Source organism: Macrobrachium nipponense, chromosome 41, assembly GCF_015104395.2.
Source record: "Macrobrachium nipponense isolate FS-2020 chromosome 41, ASM1510439v2, whole genome shotgun sequence".
Taxonomy (NCBI): domain Eukaryota; kingdom Metazoa; phylum Arthropoda; class Malacostraca; order Decapoda; family Palaemonidae; genus Macrobrachium; species Macrobrachium nipponense.
The window spans coordinates 35,750,994-35,771,931 of NC_061102.1; the positions used below are offsets into that span (position 1 = coordinate 35,750,994).

Below are 20,938 nucleotides of genomic sequence, written 5' to 3' on the forward strand. Positions count from 1 at the left end.
ATTTTCTGGACCTTTTCACACCAGCCACTCCTAGTTTGCCTCCTTCAATCTTCCCTATGAAGAAAAAGAAACAGTTGGAAGATCTCCTCCCTAAGTTAGTCCTCTCCTCTGCAACTGCGAAGGCTCTGCACTGTGTGGATGAGTGGCAGTCTGCTAAGAGGGAGTAAGGCAAAACGTCTTTCACCTTTTCTCCTTCCTTGGTCATAAAGAAATGTTATTGTTTCTATGTAACTTGGGAAGCCCCTTCTCAGGGAGTTCCTGTCTCCTCCCAGGGCAGCTCTGTGGCCTTGTGGATGCAAATAGGAGAACAGTGTTTTCAGCTGCAAAGACGTTCTTTTCTTCGTCGGAAATCGACCATCTGGTTCGCAACCTTTAAGGTCTTGGAGATCTTCAGTTTTATGCATTGGTCAATCGCAGCATTAGCGAGGAAGTTGGAGGATTGTCCTTTGCTGTCTGAGGATCTTCTGGAGGATTGGTTGGGAGTTCTTTCTTGCTCTGATAAGGCAATCAGAGATGGCACAGATGAGATAGCTTCCTTGTTCTCCATTGGAGTTTTGAAGAAGCATGAACTTTGGGGCTCATTTACCACTAAAGGGGTGAAGACAACCCAGAAGTTGGCGCTCATGTTTTCCCCTCTTGATAAGTTCCACCTATTTCCTCAAGGTGCAGTGCAAGATTTCCTCTTAGCACTTGGAAAGAAATCTACTACTGATTTGCTCGCACAGTTGACTAAGTGCCCTAAGCCCTCGTCTGCAATTGTGACACCCGCTAAATCCATTTCGCCACTTAAAAAGCAGCCTTTTCATGGTGGAAAGTCTCGCCCGTTTACCAGACCTTGCTCTAAGCTTCGCCCACCTGAATCTAGTCAAGACCCGCAGCTAAGCTTTCAAGCAATTAATGTTCCTGTCCTTTGCATGCCCATAGGTGCCAGGCTGCACCAGTTTTGGGAGGAGTGAAAGATCAGGGGTGCAGAAGCCTGGGTTATTCAAGTTTTACATCTGGATTTCAATATTCCTTTCAAGGAAAGACCTCCTCTATCCAAGGTTCTGATCACATTAACAGTGTACTCCATCGGCTCAAAGAGATTTTTGGCGCTTGAGGAGGAGGTGGAATCATTGATTCTCAAGAATGCTGTAGAAGTCAACAACAGGTCCAAGGGGTTCTACATCGTGGGGCTGGAGAGCTGTCTTGGATCTAAAAACAAAGTTCAAGATGGAGATGCCGAGTTCTGTACTGGCCTCATTTCATTAGGGGGATTGGATGGTATCTCTCGACATGCAGGACACCTACTTCCATGTCCCAATCCATCAGAACTCCAGAGAGTACCTCCGATTTGTTTTTCAGAACAAGATCTTTCAGTTTTGAGTGGTGTGCTTTGGCCTGTTTACAGCACCTCAGGTTTTCACTAGGATTCTAAATCCCCTGGGACAGTGGTTGGATTTGATGGGGATAAATGCGTCCCTGTATCTGGACGACTGGCTTCTCCATGCCTCTTCAAAGAGTCAGTGTGCGAAAGACCTAAAGAGGACTCTCTGCATGATGCAGAAATTGGGCATTCATATAAATATGTCAAAGGCCCAAATCATTCCTTCTCAGAAGATTCTTTATTTAGGAATGACACTGGTCTCAGACTTTTCGGGCTTTTCTGTCCCTGAAAAGAGTGGATTCATGCCTTCAGTTGGTTCAACAGTTCCTTACCAGTGCGTCGTGCTCGGCAGTTTAGTGAATAAGTCTACTGGGTACTCTCTCATCTGTGGAGAAGTTCGTGAAACTAGGGAGGCTGCACTCGAGGACTCTACAGTTCTTCCTCAAGGCAAACTGGTGCAGGAAGTCGCAACCCGACTCGCTAGTTTTCCAGATCATGAAAGAGATAAAGAGCGATCTCTCGTGGTGGAACTCAAGAGAAAGGCTACAGGATGGTGTGTCTCTTCTGCCAGTGAACCCCAGCTAACAGTTTTATTCAAACGCTTTGGACGTAGGTTGGGGAGCCCATCTTCAAGATCACAAGTGTCGGAAGTTTGGACAGTCTCTCAAAGATCCCTACACATAAATGTCAAGGAGCTTCTCACAGTGTTCCTGGCCCTTCAAGAGTTTTTACACCTAATTGAATGTCAGGTAATGGCCATTTATTTAGACAACTCCACAGCCCTTTCCAACATTCGGAAGCAAGGGGGGAGACTTGCTCATTCACCTTGTTTCTGAGGGTATGGATCTTCTTCTATGGGCAGAGAACATCATATAAGTCTTGTTCCACACTTCGTTCAGGGGGAGAGGAACATGCTAACAGACAAAGGATGTCAACTTCTGCCATTGGAGTGGACATTGAATGCAAAGGTTTCTCTGAATCTTTGGAGGGTTTGCGAAAAACCATCCATCGATTTGTTCATGACGTCCAGGTACAACCATCTTCAGTTATTCTGCTCCCCAGTTCTACATCCTCTAGCCTGGGCAGTAGAATCCAGTTTTGCTGGACTGTCAGTGCTAGATGCTTACACACTTTTCACCCCTTCGGGATGATCAGGGAAGTCATCAACAAGGTAAAGCTCCATCAAAACATTCACCTGACGTTGATTGCTCCATTTTTCCTCAAAAGAAGTCGTTTCTCAGACAATCCCCACTTCCACCAAGAGTTTTCTGCTCTAGCTTTGACAGGCTTCAGACTGTCAGGAGCCTCATCAGAGCAAATAGCTTTTCACGAGGAGTTTCAGAAGCTATTGCAAGTTGCAGACATGCTGCTTCTAACAAACTTTACCAAGGGAAGTGGACCATCTTCAGAAGATGGTGTCGACAGGCAAAATTCTCTCCTTCTGAGACCGCTGTGAGCCAGATTGCTGACTTCCTTCTCTTCCTGAGGTCTCCTAGGAAGTTTTCTACTCCTATGATTAAAGGATATTGAGCTATGCTCAGCTAAGTTTTTAAAGATGGGGGTCTTGATCTATCATCAAATAGTGATCTAACAGACCTTATTCATTCTTTTGAAACATTGAAAGCACTTAAGGACTGTATAGCCCTGAATCTCGATAGTATCTTTCTGGTCCTCCTTTGGTTGTCTTCTCAGAAGAATTTAACCTAGAAGACTCTCTTTTTAAATGCTCTGACGTTAGTGAAGCATGTCAGTGAGATCCACGCTGTAGACAAAAGTGTAGGTTTCACTCAGGGAGATGCAGTTTGTTCTTTGGCCCTGCACTTTTTGGCAAAGAACAAGAGTCTGTTTGACCCTTGGCCTCGCTCATTCGTCATCAAGAATAGTATGGATATTTTAGGACCAGAGGAAGAAGAAGAAGAAGAAAGGCTTCTCTGTCCAGTGAGAGCCATAAGATAGTATCCTCATAAAACAGAGAAAGTGAGAGGCCCTTCTTCGTGCTTATGGTGTTTGGTGAAGGATCCTTCTCACCCTCTTTCCATGAATGCTCTGTCCTTCTTGAGATCTCTCATTTTCAAGGCGCATGAACTAGTTAATGACGAGTCTTTTCCGCTGTTGAAGGGGAAGGTGCACGAAGTGAGAGCCGTGGCCACCTTGCTGGCATTTCATAATAACCTTTCATTATCGGCAATCAGAACTCTTGGGCCTTTATCCCTTGCTGGCATGGTATTGCATCAAGGTTGTTGATATTTTTGGGGAAGTCTGGAAGTAGTACTTGGTACCTGAAGTGCCCTCCTGTCAGTTTTGCATAGAAGGTATTGGTTGTTTTTTAATTGGTGTAGGACTATGTCTCTGTAGGTAACTATGTCTTATTGTTTTATTGTTATACGTATCTGGTTTTTGCCCTGGGGAAATGGCATTGGTGTATTTGTTGATTCATTGTCAAGTCAGCAGTTAGGCTCACGACTTCAAGGATCATTCCACTTTGAAGAGACAATGCATGGTCTTGCTACCATTCTCTCTACTAAGTAAGCTGAGCACCATTCAGAGGCAGTAGTACTCACCTGCAACGGCTCGCTTACACGGTAAGGTATGACAAGTATATGTACTATGCTATCACACTTTAACCCTTTTGAGGATTAGCATTATTTTCAGGTGTTATCTCCTCTACCCTCCACCTTTTAATATGAAATCAATTAAATAATTGCTTGGTAAGATCCTGAATAAAAAGGATATTTTTATAATAAGATTTTATTCATACTTACCAAGCAGTTATTTGATTTGAACCTTCCCTCCTCCCCTCAGGTGGAGTTTGCAGCCAGAATTTTAAGTGAAGGGTGTGACATTGTTATACCTATTTAATGAAAGTGGTAAACAGTTACCTGCTAGTGCAGGTAACTGTTTACCTGCACTAGCAATGGCGGCACCATCATGATGGTTTTAATTTTGGTCTGCCGCAGTAGGGATCCTATAGCTGAATAATTGCTTGGTAAGTATGAATAAAACCTTATTTTATTATAAAAATATAATTTTCTGAAAGAAGAAGAGAACTTTACCCATTGTAGAATTTGTAAGGTTGTAGAAGGAACTAGATCCCTTGAAATATATTTTTATATATGGCCAGATATCAAGTATTCATTTACCCTATATGTAAGATCAGTGAGTTTTAGTCATTCTTATTCTGTATAGTAGCAGGAATTTTATTTTGTTCACATTTTATAGCCTGTATGAAATGTTATGATAGTGAATGAGTGAAAGTATTTAAAAAATTTTAAATGAGGCACTATTGAAGTTGTAATTTCCTTATGATAGATACCTACAGTAACCTCTTCAAGTATTTCTTTTGACCTGGAACCATCTCATGATATTTGGTTGCACATAAGGGTTTATCATACTGTGTATATTAGGAACTCTTACCATTAACCCTTAAATGCCGAAGCGGTAAAAAAAAAATTTTTCTCCCGTGTGCGGTGTTTCAGAGTGAGCGCGGAAGTGGAAACAATTTTTTTTTTAAATCACAGCGCGCTTAGTTTTCAAGATTAAGAGTTCATTTTTGGCTCCTTTTTTTGTCATTGTTTAGTATGCAACCATCAGAAATGAAAAAAATTATCATTATCATATATAAATAATGCGATATATGATAGCGCAAAAACGAAATTTCATATATAATTGTATTCAAATCGCGCTGTGCGCAAAACGGTTAAAGGTAACAAGTTACTTTTTTTTTTGTAATGTACACTAAATTGCAATCATTTTGGTATATAACACATTGTAAAACAATAAAAGCAACACAGAGAAAATATTATCACAAAATAATGCATGAATTCGTAACGTGCGGACGTAAACAAATATTTTTTTCAAAAATTCACCATAAATCTAAATATTGTCCTAGAGACTTCCAATTTCTTTCAAAATGATTGAATATTACTATACTGTAAGAGTATTAGCTTACAATTGCAGTTTTCGACCATATCTGACAAGTTGAAGTTGACCGAATGTCGAATTTTTTTATATATATATATTTAATATATGCAATTATTTCGGAAATAAGAAAAGCTACAACCTTCAAATATTTTTCGTTTTATTCTACATAAAATTGAGCACATTTTCATATATAAAACTCTATGAAATGCCTAATATGAAACGGAGCAAATATTCCGAGAATGGGACGTACGCATTTCGGAAATTTGTGGCGGAGAATCCGCGTGCGGAGGGAAGGAAAGTTTTTTTTTTTAATTCACCATAAATCTAAATATTGTGCTAGAGACTTAGATTTTGTTTCAAGATGAAGATAAATGACTGAATATTACTAGACTGCAAGAGTTTTAGCTTACAATTGCGTTTTTCAACCATTTCGGTAGAGTCAAAGTTGACTGAACATGGTTTTTTTTCTATTTATCGTGATTTATATGCAAATATTTAAAAAATTAGAAAAGCTACAACCTTCAATTATTTTTTGTTGTATTCTACATGAAATTGCGCACATTTTCATATATAAAACTTTATGTAACGGCTAATTTAAAATGGTGCCAACATTACCACAATCGCACATATGATTTTTTCGGAAGAGTTACCGCGCTGACGTAAGGAAAATGTTATTTTTTTCATAAATTCGCCATAAATCAAAATATTGTGCTAGAGACTTCCAATTTGTTGCAAAATGAAGGTAAATGCTTGAATATTACTAGAATATAAGCGTTTTAGCTTACAATTGCGTTTTTCGACCATTTCGGTAGAGTCAAAGTTGACCGAAGGTTGAAAATTTGTCACTTATCATTTTTATATGAAAATATCTCAAAACTGATAAAAGCTACAACCATGGGTTGTTTTTTGTTGTATTGTGCATGAAATTGCGCACATTTCCATACATAAAACTTTATATAACGGCTAATTTTAAAATGGTGCAAACATTACCACAATCGCATGTATGATTTTTTCGGAAGAGTTACCGCGCGGACGTAAGGAAAAAGTTTTTTCATAAATTCACCATAAATCGAAATATTGTGCTAGAGACTTCCAATTAGTTGCAAAATTAAGGTAAATGATTTAATATTACTAAAATATAAGAGTTTTAGCTTACAATTGCGTTTTTCGACCATTTCGGTAGAGTCAAAGTTGACCGAAGGTTGAAATTTTGGCAAATATCGTTATTTCTATGAAAATATCTCAAAATTGATAAAAGCTACAATCATGAGTATTTTTGTGTTGTATTCTACATAAAAATGCGCACATTTTCATATATAATACTCCATGTAACGGCTAATTTAAAATGGTACAAAAATTATGTCAAAGTGACGAAATAATTTCCAAGATGTGTCACAGATACTTTTTAGTGCGGCAAGAAAGAAATTCCCGCTTGCGCATCTGCGTAACGATTGTAAACAAAACAACACCTTGATCCGTGAACTCCCAGCATCCCCCAAGGCGCGTGATTCAAGAGTTTTCGGCTGGTAGGCCTAAAAGTATTTTTCCGCAAATTTTAAAAAAACTTTTGTATGTCGACGTAATATACGTCCAGTCGGCACCCGAGAGACAAAAAATGTCGACGTAAAATACGTCCAGTCGGCGTTTAAGGGTTAATCTGTCTTCTGTAGATTTAACCATCTAGATAAAACATCTATAGCTAAGACTAAATTTGATAAGAAGGTTCTCCTCTTTCTTAAATATTATAGAACTTGACAATATTATTGTCCATTTGTTAGCGAGCTCTGCTGTTCATTATCATCAACCTCCTCCCATCCCAGAAATTGTATCCATCAATAGCCTGAGGCTCAGCACAGTGGATCTGTTTTACAGTGATTTATATCAGAAAAGTTAATTTAAAAGAAATTATGTTTAGAATGAATAGTATGGTATGTGCTTTTAGGTGCTGTACAGTTTAGGGCACGAAGAACAAGCCAGACTGTTTGGTGTAGCTGTAGGTATAGAAAAAGGGTCAAGCTTAGATAAGGATCTGTCATCAGAATATCTAGCCAGTTCCAGAGGGGTCTTGGCTTACCCACCACATATGAAGTAGGTACTTTAGATATGTAAAATTCTTTAAAAAAAATATGTAAATCATGAAACAAGTACATTCAAGGAAAATATTCAGGAGTTTTAATTGCTTAACTGGTAGATAGACTGGTAGATAGAATCGTAAACGTAGACATAAAGAGAATTGTTGAGGATGAATTACAACCACTTCACAGTTTCCAAATGAAAGAAGATACATTGGCCTATAAGCACTGATGCTTCTTCCTTCCTTTCCTTATTGTCATAGGGTGTTGGCTTATATTTACAGATATGGCCATTAGGACAGTAGGGCTATCCTAAGTTAACCTTGATTTCAACTCCCTTATAACATTTCTACAAATGATTGAATGCCTTTACCAGGCATGTGTAACCTTGGTATGCATAATTAAGCTCAAAGAGCTATTTAAAAAAAAAAAATTCCAGCGAGTAGTTTTGAAAAATCTTTTTAAAATTATGCTAGTATCGTATAATGATATCCATTATAATAAAGTTTTTACAGTGGTTAAAGTAGTAGTTGCTTAGTTAAAGAAGTTGGGTGCTGAAACAAGGAATTTTTCTTACGCAATATACAAATCTTCGGTCCTTTACAATAGGAATTACTTAGGTTGTAGGCCTGGACACGGCCACTGAAATCTTTAAAGAAGGTGGTTCAGTAGTTAACTACCGGTCCAGTCATTGGTAGTCCTTCTAACCTGACAATATTCCAATTTGCTTTCAGCTGTCGATGTGGATAGACATGTTTTTCACTGCTCTCTACCACACTGTGATCGCTGATTTCTTTTTCAATCCTGGTGGGATTTTTCCATTTTACTTTGTGAAATGTTGTTGTGTAGTGTGTTTTAGAATTTATTGAAATTATGCAAACCCATGAATTGCAACAGCCCTCGTCCTCTGCCCCCAGCCGGTAGACCCCCAGGTAAGAGGTGCAGCAAGATCCTCGCCTTGGTGGACATTGATCCTCTTGCCCTTTGCTCATCATGCCGGGGCGTGAGTGTAATTTAGATGATATGTGTGCGGAGTGTTCCGTATGGTCTGCATTGCAGTGGGGAAAGTTTGCCGGGAGCAGAAAGTATATTAGGAAGATTAAACCTGTGCCAGAAGATAATATGCCTCTCACCACTCGTATGATAGCTAACTTCTCATTTTCCTACCTCTCACTCAACAACTGTCCCATACTTGCTGTCATTCCTTTTGGGGGAGCCATCCGCTACTTCTTCCCCTTCTGATGAGTCGGAGAAGGAAGAGGAGGGGGGCTGTTGTCACAGACCTGGGAAGCACTCCCGTAGGGGCTTCCCCTTGCTTCAAACGTACACCTTCGGAGCAACGGGCAACCCCACCAATTAACCCGACTTTTACCTCCACAGGTGAGTTGTCTGATTTAGGACAGGCATGGACTTCCTTGGGATTGTCTGGCATTCCGTCGATCCAGGCTTTACTGGCACACTTAAATACTAGAGGTGCCAGCAACCCATGCAGTCGTCACTGCCACCATTACCACGGTGACGCTGCCCAGCTATTACACGCCTCCTCACCTGGTCTGGTCGCACCATCCAATGAATGTGTCACCCACAGTAGTGATGGGAACTAGGTCCCATCTACCAGCCTACCAGTTGCCAGCTCTGTGACTGCAGTGCCTCATCCTCCTGGATTTGGTGTCACTGTCCCCCAGGAGAAGCTAGGAGGACCTGCACAGCCCTCCTCGCACTAGGTTTCGACCCCGAAGAGGGCTGGGATGCGTCATGGGGACAAAGCATGTTCTTGCCAGGCTGCTAGCCGCATCGCTGGTATTCATGACACTGCTAGCCACATTGCTGCCAGCCACATCGCTGCTAGCAGTAGCACTGCTGTAGCAAGGCGACAACCTCTGCATCCTTCTTGGGAAAGCTTCTCGCCGAGGCGAACATGCTCTCCTAGACCCCCCATCTCTGTCGCTTCCGCTGGTTGACATTAGGACGTGGCTCGTTCCCTCCAACAGTGGCACTGTTAAAAGGAATGAGAGCATCCAATCCTCCTCTCTTATTCCCTCTACTTCCTCTGGATACACCGGAAGGGGTAAGGTAAATAATGGAATCCTTTGGAGTGCTCTCGTTGGGATTCAGCGTTGGGGACCTATGTTCCTGGAGGGGTTTTAGGGTCCTACCGGACATATGCCTGCATCATTGAGGAGGGATCCAGGGCACCTGGTGAGGTTCTCCCTCAGGGGAGAGTCGATCGAGAGGACCCGTCTCTTGAAGAGCTTGAGGGCTCTTTGCCCAGGGACTCGGACACCCCCAAGATTCAGAGGACCATTGCAGAGATCATGTCGCTGATACGTCAGCATAACAATCTCTACAGGAGAACACTCCTCTCGTCTTGATGCTTTTTGGGGACCCAAGAGGGAACCCAGGGTCTCAAGGCAGCCTTCCTGCCTCTCCAAGAGTTTTGGGAACGTGTGATGGAACACTCTGTGGTGTTGATGAGCGACAATACCACAGTAGTGGCATACGTCAACAAGTAAGGGAGGCTTCCCTCTCTTGAGCTTCAATAGTTGACAGTACGGGTGCATGAATGTGCAGTAGCACACTTGGTAGAGTTCTCAGCCTGATACATTCCTGGCAAGGGGAATGTAGTGGCAGACAAGCTCAACCACCAGGATCAGGTAGTAGGGAACGAGTGGTCTCTTCACGAAAACATGGGGGAAAGGCTGTTCAGCCTATGGGGGGCATCCAGTTGTGAACTTGTTCACCACCCGGTTCAACACAAAGCTAGAGACCTGCTCCATTGTTCTGGACCCATGGGCCGCTGCAGAGGATGCGTTCTAACACAAGTGGGACAACCTCAAAGTCTAGGCCCTTCCCCTGTTTTGCCTGATTCGACCAGTGATCGGCAGGGCACTGATTATTCCGAATCTTCGGATGACTCTGGTGGCACCCAAATGGCCTCAGGCTGTTTGGTATCCCCACCTTCTGGCTCTTCTCTCCGAGGCACCAAGGGAGATCTCCCATGGCAAAACCTGCTGTAACAGAGCTGTAACAGAGATGGCAGGATACCTCAGACAGTCCTCTGCAATGGTATACCAGGGAAAGTGGGCCATCTTATGTGGTTGGTGTCATAGAAGGGGGTATCTCACCGGTCGGAGCCACTCTTCAGCAGGTTGCGGATTTTCTCATCTTCCCTCACCAAGAGAAGCTCCTCTCCATCTTAGCTGTACAGTGCCCCCTCCCCATTCGTGTTCTCCGGATTCGTGGATTTCTCCTATTCGCGATGTTTTTCTATGAGAAATATCCAGAAATTCTTTGTTTTTTTAAATCAATTTCATCATAAAATGCACTTTTTGTGGTCAAGCTATTAAAAACAACAAGTTTAAACATTTTTAGGGTTTTTTCTTGAATTAAACTTACCAAATTAGGCTGTTTTCAGCCTTTTTATAGGGGTTCCAACTATTCCCAGATTCTATAAATTCAAGTGGGGGTCTGGTATGCATCCCCTGCGAGTACGGGGGGACCACTGTAATAGGTTACAGTGCTGCACTGGCCCTGGTCTTAAAGTGTTAGGGTATTGATATCTCATCCTCCTTCGAGATATCGTTACTCATGTGGAGCTTCTAGAGGTCTTGCCCACCCAGAGATCTCAGACTTCCTGAGTGGGCTTTGACTCTCATGTTGCAGAGCCTGACTCATGCCCCGAATGAGCCACTTCAAGAGTCCTCAGACAGGGATATGACCCTCAAGACCTTCTTTCTGCTAGCCCCGGCATCGGCAAAGAGAGTTGGTGAACTTCATTATCTTTCTTTCAATGTAAAGCACTCAAGGGGATGAGGATAGGTTACGCTCGATTTCGTCCTGGATTTCGTAGTGAAGACTCAGAATCCATCGGTCTCTGACGCTAGATTTGAGTCTTTCACCATCCCCTCCCTAAGTGACTTTGTTGATGATCCAGACAAGATGCTACTTTGTCCCATTAGAGCACTATGGCCCTACCTGAAGAGGACTTGATGTCTCCAGCCTAAGTGTCGACAACTCTTCGTTAGCGCCAGAGGTTCCAAGAAATAGGTGTCCAAGAATACTGGATCTTTCTTGCTTTGTGAGACAATCAGGAAGGCGTACTCTGCTGCTGGCGACGACACTGGTGCACTTTGTCCGAGAGCTCACGAGGTCAGGGGCATTGCCGTGTCCCTTGCATTCCGTAAGAACCTGTCAGTCCAACAGGTTTTGAAAGTGGAGGTCTGGGCATGCTAGACCACCTTCACTTCTCATTACCTTCGGGATATTGCCCACAGGTCCTTGGACATTTTTACCTTGGGACTGGTGGTGGCTGCTCAACAAGTTGTGTAGCTTACCCAGATCCTCTAACTGGACAGAGTCGCATCTTGCCTCATTGTACAGTATGAATGAGCATGACTGTGGAGTGACTGGCTCTTCTCCTTTCATCTCTTTCGTCCTACTCTTTCCCTTCGGGTAGAAAGTAATGCAGACTGTTACATGCTGGACCAGACGGCCAGTGCAGGTAAGACACTCCTTAGAGTAGCCTATCTATCTTCTTTGACTAGTTAACAGAAGCAAATATGTGCCCCTTCCCTTCACAAGGCAGGGAAGAGGGACCTGGACATAAGACAAACCCATAACTGGTATTTGCCTTATTGTCTCCAACATAATGGTTCTTAGCTTTCTCTTAAGGGGGACACATCCTCCCCCTTAAAACCCAGAAGACTGACTGTGATCTTGTAGTTTTTTAATTTGGATCAGAAATCAGTTGCTGGATTCCCTTTCTCACTGTTACAACCAGGAAGGAAATCTCAGGTAGGCTGGACCACAGTCGGTTCACTGGAGATCACTCAGATTCCACCCACCAATCAGTGAGTCTCTCTGTCGTAAAGGACCGAGGGTGTATATACAGTGGTCCCCCCGTATTCGCGGGGGTTGCGTACCAGACCCCCCCCGTGAATAGTTAGAACCTGCGAATGTTTGGAACCCTTATAAAAACGCTAAAAACAGCCTATTTTGTGAGTTAAAACTCAAGAAAAACCACTAAAAATTTTCCTACTTGGTTTTTTTAATAGTTTTATCACAAAAAGTGCATTTTATGATGAAATTGATAAAAAACCAGGAATTTGTGGATATTTCTCATAGAAAAATACTGCGAATGCGCGAATTTTCTGCGAATAATGCAGGTAAATGTTCCCGAGAGAAATCCGCAAATGTGTGAGTCCGCGAATCCGGAGAACGCGAATACAGGGGCCCCACTGTATCGCTTAGGAACAAATCACAATTTTTTTTTTTTTTTTCCTAGCTATACAAACCTGATGTCCTTTACACTAACTGCCCACCTAATGCCACCCTACTACCTGGGTTGAAAGCAAATTGGAATGTTTACATCCAGTCGGAGGGACTATCAGTGACCGAACCAGTAGTTAACTACCGAACTGCCTTGTTTAAAGATTTCAGCGGCCGTGTCCAGGCTATGCCTTAAGTAATTCCTATTGTAAAGGACCTCAGGTTTGGTTTGTTTAGCTAGGAAAAATACAAATTACTTGTAAAAATTGTGATTTCAAGATTTCAAAATCTCAAGATGTCTAACTAAATTCCATAAATTTACTTGCAAAAGTGAGTAATACAAAGTACAAAAGATTGCTAGTTAATTCCAGCCGTGAATTATAAGTGAGGGGAGATGGTCTAAAATATGAGCTTTTTCCTTGATCGTGGAGCTTTGCATGGGGAAATACAGCATAATGACTCAAACACAGTAGTGATTTGCTAAGTAATATCCTAGTTGCAAAACAGAGAAATGTAGAACTGTAATTTAAATTTTTCATATTTTTTAGTTCATTTAATTTTTCCTGTACCACTCCCTTCCATCAGACTTCACCTTTACCATTAAATCTTCATTGTTTGACCAACACTACTTTGTTCTTTATAATTCTAATATGTTCATTAAGAACACATCACATTTTATAGTTGATTTTTGGTTGTATAAATGCTAGAAAAATGCCATATTTTCTTTTCACCCTCTCCTGTTATCGTACTTAGTTTCTGTTGTGCTGTCATCAGATGATATTAACTTATTTTTTTTTGTTCTGCACTACAAAGTATTCAGCTTGAAATATTTATTGTGGATTTTTTAATGGCAGTATATTTCAGTATTTAATGTTGAATATTATTATTGCTTCGTTATTTCCAGTCAGATGAAGTTTATCTAGAAGCTGGTGTTCAAAATATCACCTCTGGACCATTGTGTTTGGAAAAAGTTGATTTAGAACCATCACCTTACTTTAATGGTAAGCATTTTCTTCAAGGATGTTAGTTTTTATTTGTTTGTATCTTCCATTAGTTGAGGAAACAGAACATTCAAGATAGGTTTTAATTCTGATTCCAGTATGGTTTTAATTAGCTCTTATTCCAATACATTGGACAAGATGAAGTCACTATATCACATACGCACTCTAGTAGGAGGGGCAGACTTGTGGTATATCTTTATTTGTTTGTAGAAATATGTTGGTCAGTACACCAACCAACTTTTGAGGTCTGAAGTTTAATTCTTTTCTAAACAATGAATCTTGATTCTTTTGGTCCTCCATTGATTAGTCTGTTATTTCTCATCATAAATCCATTAGTACTTTATGATAATCTTTTTTGATAGTGCAGTTGCTGTCTCATCCTCGAGGAGTACCCTTTCCATGGTCTATCCAGAGCTCCATGGTGACCAGACATGTCATAGAATTCTGTTAACTGGTCTTATAGCTGAGTATTATGTTGTAATGGTAAACATTATAACACGTGATAAAGTATAAATGGACTCAGGATAAGAGGCACAGCACTTTTTACTATCGTCAGCAAACACTAATACCCAATTTTCCTATTATTCAGCTGAGTGCATAGTTTAAAGTTCCAATTAAAAAAATTTGTATTTAGACTGTAGAACAATTATTTATTGCGAGTGACAGGCATCAATCCGCTTATTTGATCGGCACTTCTTACGATTTATGATCATTAGGCTAGGTCCGAGATTTTCGTTCTTCACTTACCTATTAATTTCATTACCGAGGTTCGTGGAAACATAAATTGAAAGCTAAGTTTACAATTTTAAGTTTCAGCTAAAAATTCTGTTAGTTTACAATGTGGAACAATGATTTTAGCATGCCTTAAAGGTAGATCTAGGAAATGGTCCTAGGTAACAGCCTAGTTTTAGACCAAGGACAGTAGGATTCAATAAATAGGCTACAGATTTTTCCTTTTTTATAGCCTATACTTAAACATGTTCTAAATAATCCAGGACTAGGCAGTACCTTATATTAAATTAAGTGATTAACTTCTACAAAACATCCTATTATTGTACTAAATTGTTAGCTTAGACAAAGTTATCTTGGACCAGATGAAAATAGTAACCTGTGCCAGATGAGATGATAGCTTAGCTTGAAGGCTACATACAAAGGTAATTGTGTTTTTGTTCATGAAACTTACCTGTCAGATATATATATATAGCTGTATTTTCTGACGTCCGACAGAATTTCAAAACTCGCGGCACACATAGTGGGCGGCCAGGTGGTAGTACCCATTCCCGCCGCTGGGAGGCGGATATCAGGAACCATTCCCATTTTCTGTTCATATTTTTTTTCTGTCGCCGGTGCTGGAAACAACTGTTTACAGTACCTCCGTCTAGGATTTTTTATTTATCTCGCTTTAAATTATCTGAATTGACTTTTGGTATCGACTTCTGGATTGTTGGATTGGCACGCGTAATAGTGGATTGGTTTTTTATTTTGGATTGGCTTTTCTGTGTACATGATGTCGGGATCAAGTACTGGGAGTTTCAGAGTGTGTGTGAGGAGTGAATGTAAGGTGAGGCTTCTTAAACCTTCAGTTGATCCTCACACAGTTTGTATGGAATGCAGGGGGCATGTTTGCTTGGTTGATGATCGGTGCAATGAATGCAAGGATTTGTCAGATGATAAATGGAAGATGTATGAGACCTATCGACGTAAATTGGAGCGCGATAGAGTCAGGAGGTCTTCCTCCAAGAGCAGTTCTACAAAAGGTAAGGAATGTAACATTTCTCCTCCTCTAACACCGGTAGATTTTGTTCAACCTAATCCTGTTTTGTTGCCTTCGGGCCCCAGTGCTGTGTCTGGAGAAGGTAACACCCTTTCTCTGATTCTTGAGTCTATTCGCGCTCTTGAATCGAAAGTGTTGGCCTTAGAAACTGGCCCTGTGAAAGTTTGTGATAGTGCCCCTAGTGTTGTGGAGGGGGCGTCAGATCGGCCCCATAATGCCTCTAGGCCTAGACCTCTATCGGACTCCCAGGACTCAGGGAGTGGGTATGTCGAAAGCCGCAAGAGGGTTACGGAGGCTCCCCACCGATCTGGCGTTCCTTCGGCAGGCCTTGTTGCTAAGTCCCAGGCTGCCAAGGAGCGCGCACGAATGCGCGTCCTGAAGGATTGCTTTTCGTCCTCCGAAGCGTCCTCCCCGCGCAAGGGGTGGAGCGCTCGGAGAGACTCGCGTCCGTTGAAAAGGACTTTTCGTTTTGAGGACGCTTCCCGTCCTATGTCGCCACTTTCGTCAGAGGACGCGTATGACGCTTTTCCTCCTCAGAAGAGAGGTAGAGTCTCTACCGACGAGGACGTTGGTTTCCGCGCACCGGCGTGTTCACCTGAGATGCAGGTAGCTGTACCTGCTAGAAGGAAGGAGGCGTCCCCTCGCCCCTCGCCTTCTCGCAGGGTCAGTCCTGCCCCTTCTTCTGCTCCTTCGTCACCTACGAAGGATATCCTTGTGTCCCTTCAGGACCAGATTACGTCTCTTATGGCTCAAAGGACTCGCCCAGCAGCAGTCGAGCCTAAGCGTAGAAAGGACGTTAGGCTGCCCGTCAAGAGGACGAAGCAGTCTCATTCTCTCTCATCTCGTTCGTCTCTCTCTCCACCTCCGGATCATCACCGTTCTCGTTCTCCGAGTAGATCTTTCGCTCACGCTGTGGAGGACGCTCGGCAGGACGCTCGGCGGTCAAAGCAGGACGCTTTGCGCTCTCGGCAGGGCGCTTTTGAGGACGCTCGGCAGGACGCTCGCCGTTCGAAGCAGGACGCTTTGCGTTCTCGGCAGGACGCTTTTGAGGACGCTCGGCAGGACGCTCGCCGTTCAAAGCAGGACGCTTTTCGAACGAGGCAGGACGCTTTTGAGGACGCTCAGCAGGACGTTTGCTTGGCTAAGCAGGACGCTTTTGGCGCCTCTCGTCAGGAAGCTCGCGCTTCCTCTCGTAGGGACGTGTCTGGTAAGCCAGTTCCCGTTGCTTCAAAGGACGCGCTACGTTCGCAGGATGTCCGTCCTTCAAAGGATCGTCGTAAGGGCGATTCCGTACCTGAAGCGGGTACTTCCAATCAACGGAAGTCTTTGTTCAGGCCTGAGACTGCTGGACGTACGCCCTCTCCGGATGGATGTTCTCCAGTTCCTCTTAGGGAGGAAGGGGAACTTAGTAGTCCAGGGAGTTCAGTCGAAGAAGAACCTCCTGTAGCTTCAGCTGTCTCGGACTATAAGGTTCTTGTGAGGCTGTTACGTTCATCCTTCGGGGATAAGTTTCAGCCGGCAGCCCCTAGGTCTCCTCCCTCTCAACTTTCGTCTTCTAAGTCTGTTAAGACCCCTGAGTTCGTCGAAATGAAGACGTCGCTTTCGACCAAGAGGGCTTTCAAGAAGCTACAAGATTTTATGTCTCGAAGGAAGGACCAGGGCAAGACCACTTTCGCCCTTCCTCCCTCTAGACTCTCCGGGAAAGGAGGAATTTGGTATGAAACCAAGGAGGACGTGGGAGTAAAGGTTCCTTCGTCCGCTCTTGGGGACTTCTCCAGTTTAGTGGACGCTCAGAGGAGGTCCCTCTTATCGTCTGCTAAGGTGTCCTGGACTCCTGTGGAGACGGACCACCACTTGAAGGGACTGCTTCGCACTTTGAGTGTCTTTAATTTCTTAGACTGGTGCTTGGGAGTTTTGGACCTTCAGTCTAGAAGTCCGGATTCTCTCAGTCTGGGGGAGCTGTCCAGCGTGTTGTCATGTATGGACAAGGCCGTCAGGGATGGTTCGGAAGAGCTAGTTTCTCATTTTGGAACGGCTTTCCTAAAGAAGAGAGCTCTTTTATGTAATTTTACCGCGAAGTCGGTTTCTCCCGCTCAGAAAGCGGAATTGCTCTTTGCGCCTCTTTCGGACCATCTCTTCCCCCAGGCTATGGTAAAGGATCTTGCAACGAGTTTGCAGGAGAAGGCGACCCAGGACCTCTTGGTACAGTCTTCAAGACGCCCAGCAGTTCCTTCCACATCTTCATTCAGTAAACCCCCGAAGAAAGTCAAACCCTTTCGCGGGGCACCCCCCTCGAGAGCAGCTCCTCGAGGGAGAGGTTTTTCGAGAGGAAGAGCTTCATTTAAACCGAAATCCACCAAATGAAGATCTTGTCCTTCAGACGCCAGTCGGGGCCAGGCTGAAGTTCTTTGCGGAGGCATGGAGGCATAGAGGGGCGGATCCTTGGACTCTCAAGATCGTAGAGCAGGGGTACAAGATCCCCTTTTTACATCCTCCTCCTTTAACATCAACTCCCAGAGACCTCTCTCCGTCTTATCAGGGAGAGAAGAAAAGTATCCTTTTCGATCTTTTAGACCAGATGGTTGAAAAAAGAGCGGTGGAGCAAGTCTTGGACCTGGGGTCACCGGGCTTCTACAACAGGATTTTCCTGGTGCCGAAGCAGTCGTCGGGTTGGCGCCCAGTCCTGGATGTGAGCAGGCTCAATCTTTTTGTGGAAAAGATCAAGTTCAAAATGGAGACGCCTCAGTCGGTGCTAGGAGCCTTGAGACCTGGCGACTGGATGGTGTCTCTGGACCTGCAGGACGCGTACTTTCACGTCCCCGTCCACCCTCTTTCAAGGAAGTACCTGAGATTTTTCTTAGACAACAGGGTTTGGCAATTCAGAGCCCTTTGTTTCAGTCTCAGCACTGCCCCGATGGTTTTTACAATGATAATGAGGAATGTAGCGAAGTGGCTCCATTCTTCAGGGATCAGGATATCCCTCTACCTCGACGATTGGCTGATCAGAGCATCGTCGAGGCGGAAATGTCTGAAGGACCTTCAGTTGACGTTAGCCCTAGCAAAGTCTCTGGGTCTTTTGGTCAACTCCGAAAAGTCGCATCTGACCCTGACACAGTCCATCGTGTATCTGGGGATTCAGATGGATTCAGTGGCTTTTCGGGCGTTTCCATCCCAGGAACGTCAGCGGCTGGGTTTAGAGAAAGTCGCAGCCTTCCTAGAGAGAGAAGCTTGTTCGGCGAGGGAGTGGATGAGTCTGCTGGGCACCATTTCCTCGCTAGAAAAGTTTGTCTCTCTGGGAAGACTGCACCTCAGGCCTCTTCAATTTTTCCTTGCGGAAGAATGGAAGTCGAAGGAGGACCTGAATGCGATCCTAAGGATCTCAAACAAAGTAAAAGACCACTTAAGATGGTGGCTCGACCCTAAGAAGTTGCGAGAGGGCTTCTCCCTAAATCTTCTGAGCCCCGACCTAGTGTTGTTCTCAGACGCTTCCATTTCCGGTTGGGGAGCAACACTAGGGGGGGAGGAAGTGTCAGGCTTCTGGAGAGGGGAACAGGTAGCCTGGCACATCAATGTAAAGGAACTGGCAGCGATATTCCTGTCGCTGCAGTTCTTCGAAGACAAACTGTCAGGCAAGGTCGTTCAAGTCAACTCAGACAGTACCACAGCCCTTGCATATCTAAAGATTCAGGGAGGAACTCACTCCAGATCCCTTTTTCTCCTTGCGAGGGAAGTTCTGCTATGGGCAGACGCAAGGCACATCAAGATCCTGACGAGATTCGTGGCAGGGGTTCAGAATGTCAGGGCGGACCTTCTCAGTCGACGAAATCAGATTCTGCCAACAGAATGGACCTTGCACCAGGAAGTCTGTCAACAATTATGGAGATTGTGGGGACGTCCTCTAGTCGACCTGTTCACTACATCGAGGACGAAGAGGCTTCCTCTGTATTGCTCCCTGGTTCTGGATCCAGGGGCAATTGCAGTGGACGCGTTGCTCTGGAACTGGACAGACCTGGATCTTTACGCCTTTCCCCCATTCAAGATCATGGGGGAGGTCATGAGGAAGTTCGCAGCTTCAGAAGGGACAAGGTTGACTCTGATTGCCCCGATGTGGCCAGCAAGAGAGTGGTTCACAGAGGTCATGACTTTCCTTGTGGACTTCCCAAGAACGTTGCCCTGGAGGAGAGATCTACTCAGACAGCCTCACTTCAAAAGGTATCACCAAAACCTCTCCGCTCTGGCTCTGACTGCGTTCAGACTATCGAAAAGTTGGCCAGAGCGAGAGGCTTTTCAAAGGCAGCTGCGAGAGCAATCGCTAATGCTCGAAGAGCCTCTTCAAGAGCTGTCTACCAGTCTAAGTGGGCCTCCTTCAGGGCATGGTGCAAAAAGGAAGGAATTTCCTCTTCCACGACCTCTGTGAACCAGATAGCAGATTTCTTACTCTATCTAAGAAATGTGCAGAAATTGGCAGTTCCTACAATTAAAGGTTATAGGAGTATGTTGTCTGCCATTTTTCGCCACAGAGGACTGGACCTCTCCGACAATAAGGATCTACACGATCTCTTAAGGTCGTTCGAAACCTCCAAGATTCCACAGGCAAGACCACCCTCATGGAATCTCGATGTGGTTTTGAAACATCTTATGCTAAGTCCCTTTGAGCCTCTCCATGAAGCTTCTCTAAGGGACTTGACGAGGAAAGCGCTTTTCCTAGCTTCTCTGGCGACGGCGAAGAGATTTAGTGAAATCCAAGCGTTCAGTAGCCTAGTCGGCTTCAAGGGGGACAACGCTGTCTGCTCGTTGAGCCCGTCTTTCTTGGCAAAGAACGAGAACCCGTCTAATCCTTGGCCGAGGAGCTTTGAAATCAAAGGTATGTCGAGTCTCGTGGGTCAAGAACCAGAGAGAGCCCTGTGCCCTGTCAGGGCTCTCAAGTTCTATGTTAATAGAACTAAAGAGATAAGAGGTCCCTCAGGTAATCTCTGGTGCTCGGTGAAGAGACCAGATTTGTCGTTGTCGAAGAATGCCGTGGCTTTCTTCTTGAGGGACGTCATTAAAGAGGCTCATTCATCTTGCCAGAAAACTGATTTGAGCCTCTTTAAAGTGAAAGCTCATGAAGTCAGAGCCGTAGCTACTTCTCTTGCCTTCCAAAGGAATATGTCTATCAAAGATATCCTTGATAGCACCTTTTGGAGGAGCAATTCCGTATTCGCCTCACATTACCTCTGGGATGTGAGAACGATTTACGAGAACTGTAGTTCTTTGGGGCCTTACATTTCGGCAGACACAGTTTTGGGGGCTGAAGGTAGCTCTCTCCCTATCCCTTAGCTTAGTTTAGGTTAGTTTTTTATTGTGTTTTTGGTTGATGGTGAGATCTTCTGTGGAAATCTCCCATTCCTTAGTTTAACTGTCAGGGGTTTTTTGGTTAGTTGTCAGGTGGGGTTTTTTGGTTAGTTGGTCAGGTGGTGGTCGGTTGCTGTGTTACTGCCATATGTTTGGCTAGATGGTCTTGTCACATTGAGGTCACGTCCCCGTTGACAGAGCA

The 20,938-nt window shown here is 43.9% G+C and overlaps 1 protein-coding gene across 1 annotated transcript in view; it reads left to right on the forward strand.

Annotated features, from left to right (window-relative positions):
- LOC135212689 (trafficking protein particle complex subunit 13-like) overlaps positions 1-20,938 on the forward strand; it is a 99,531-nt gene that overhangs the window by 10,444 nt on the left and 68,149 nt on the right. The window contains exon 2 of the mRNA XM_064246368.1: positions 13,532-13,628. Within this exon, the coding sequence (XP_064102438.1) occupies positions 13,532-13,628 (97 nt within the window). The remainder of the gene's footprint in view (positions 1-13,531; positions 13,629-20,938) is intronic.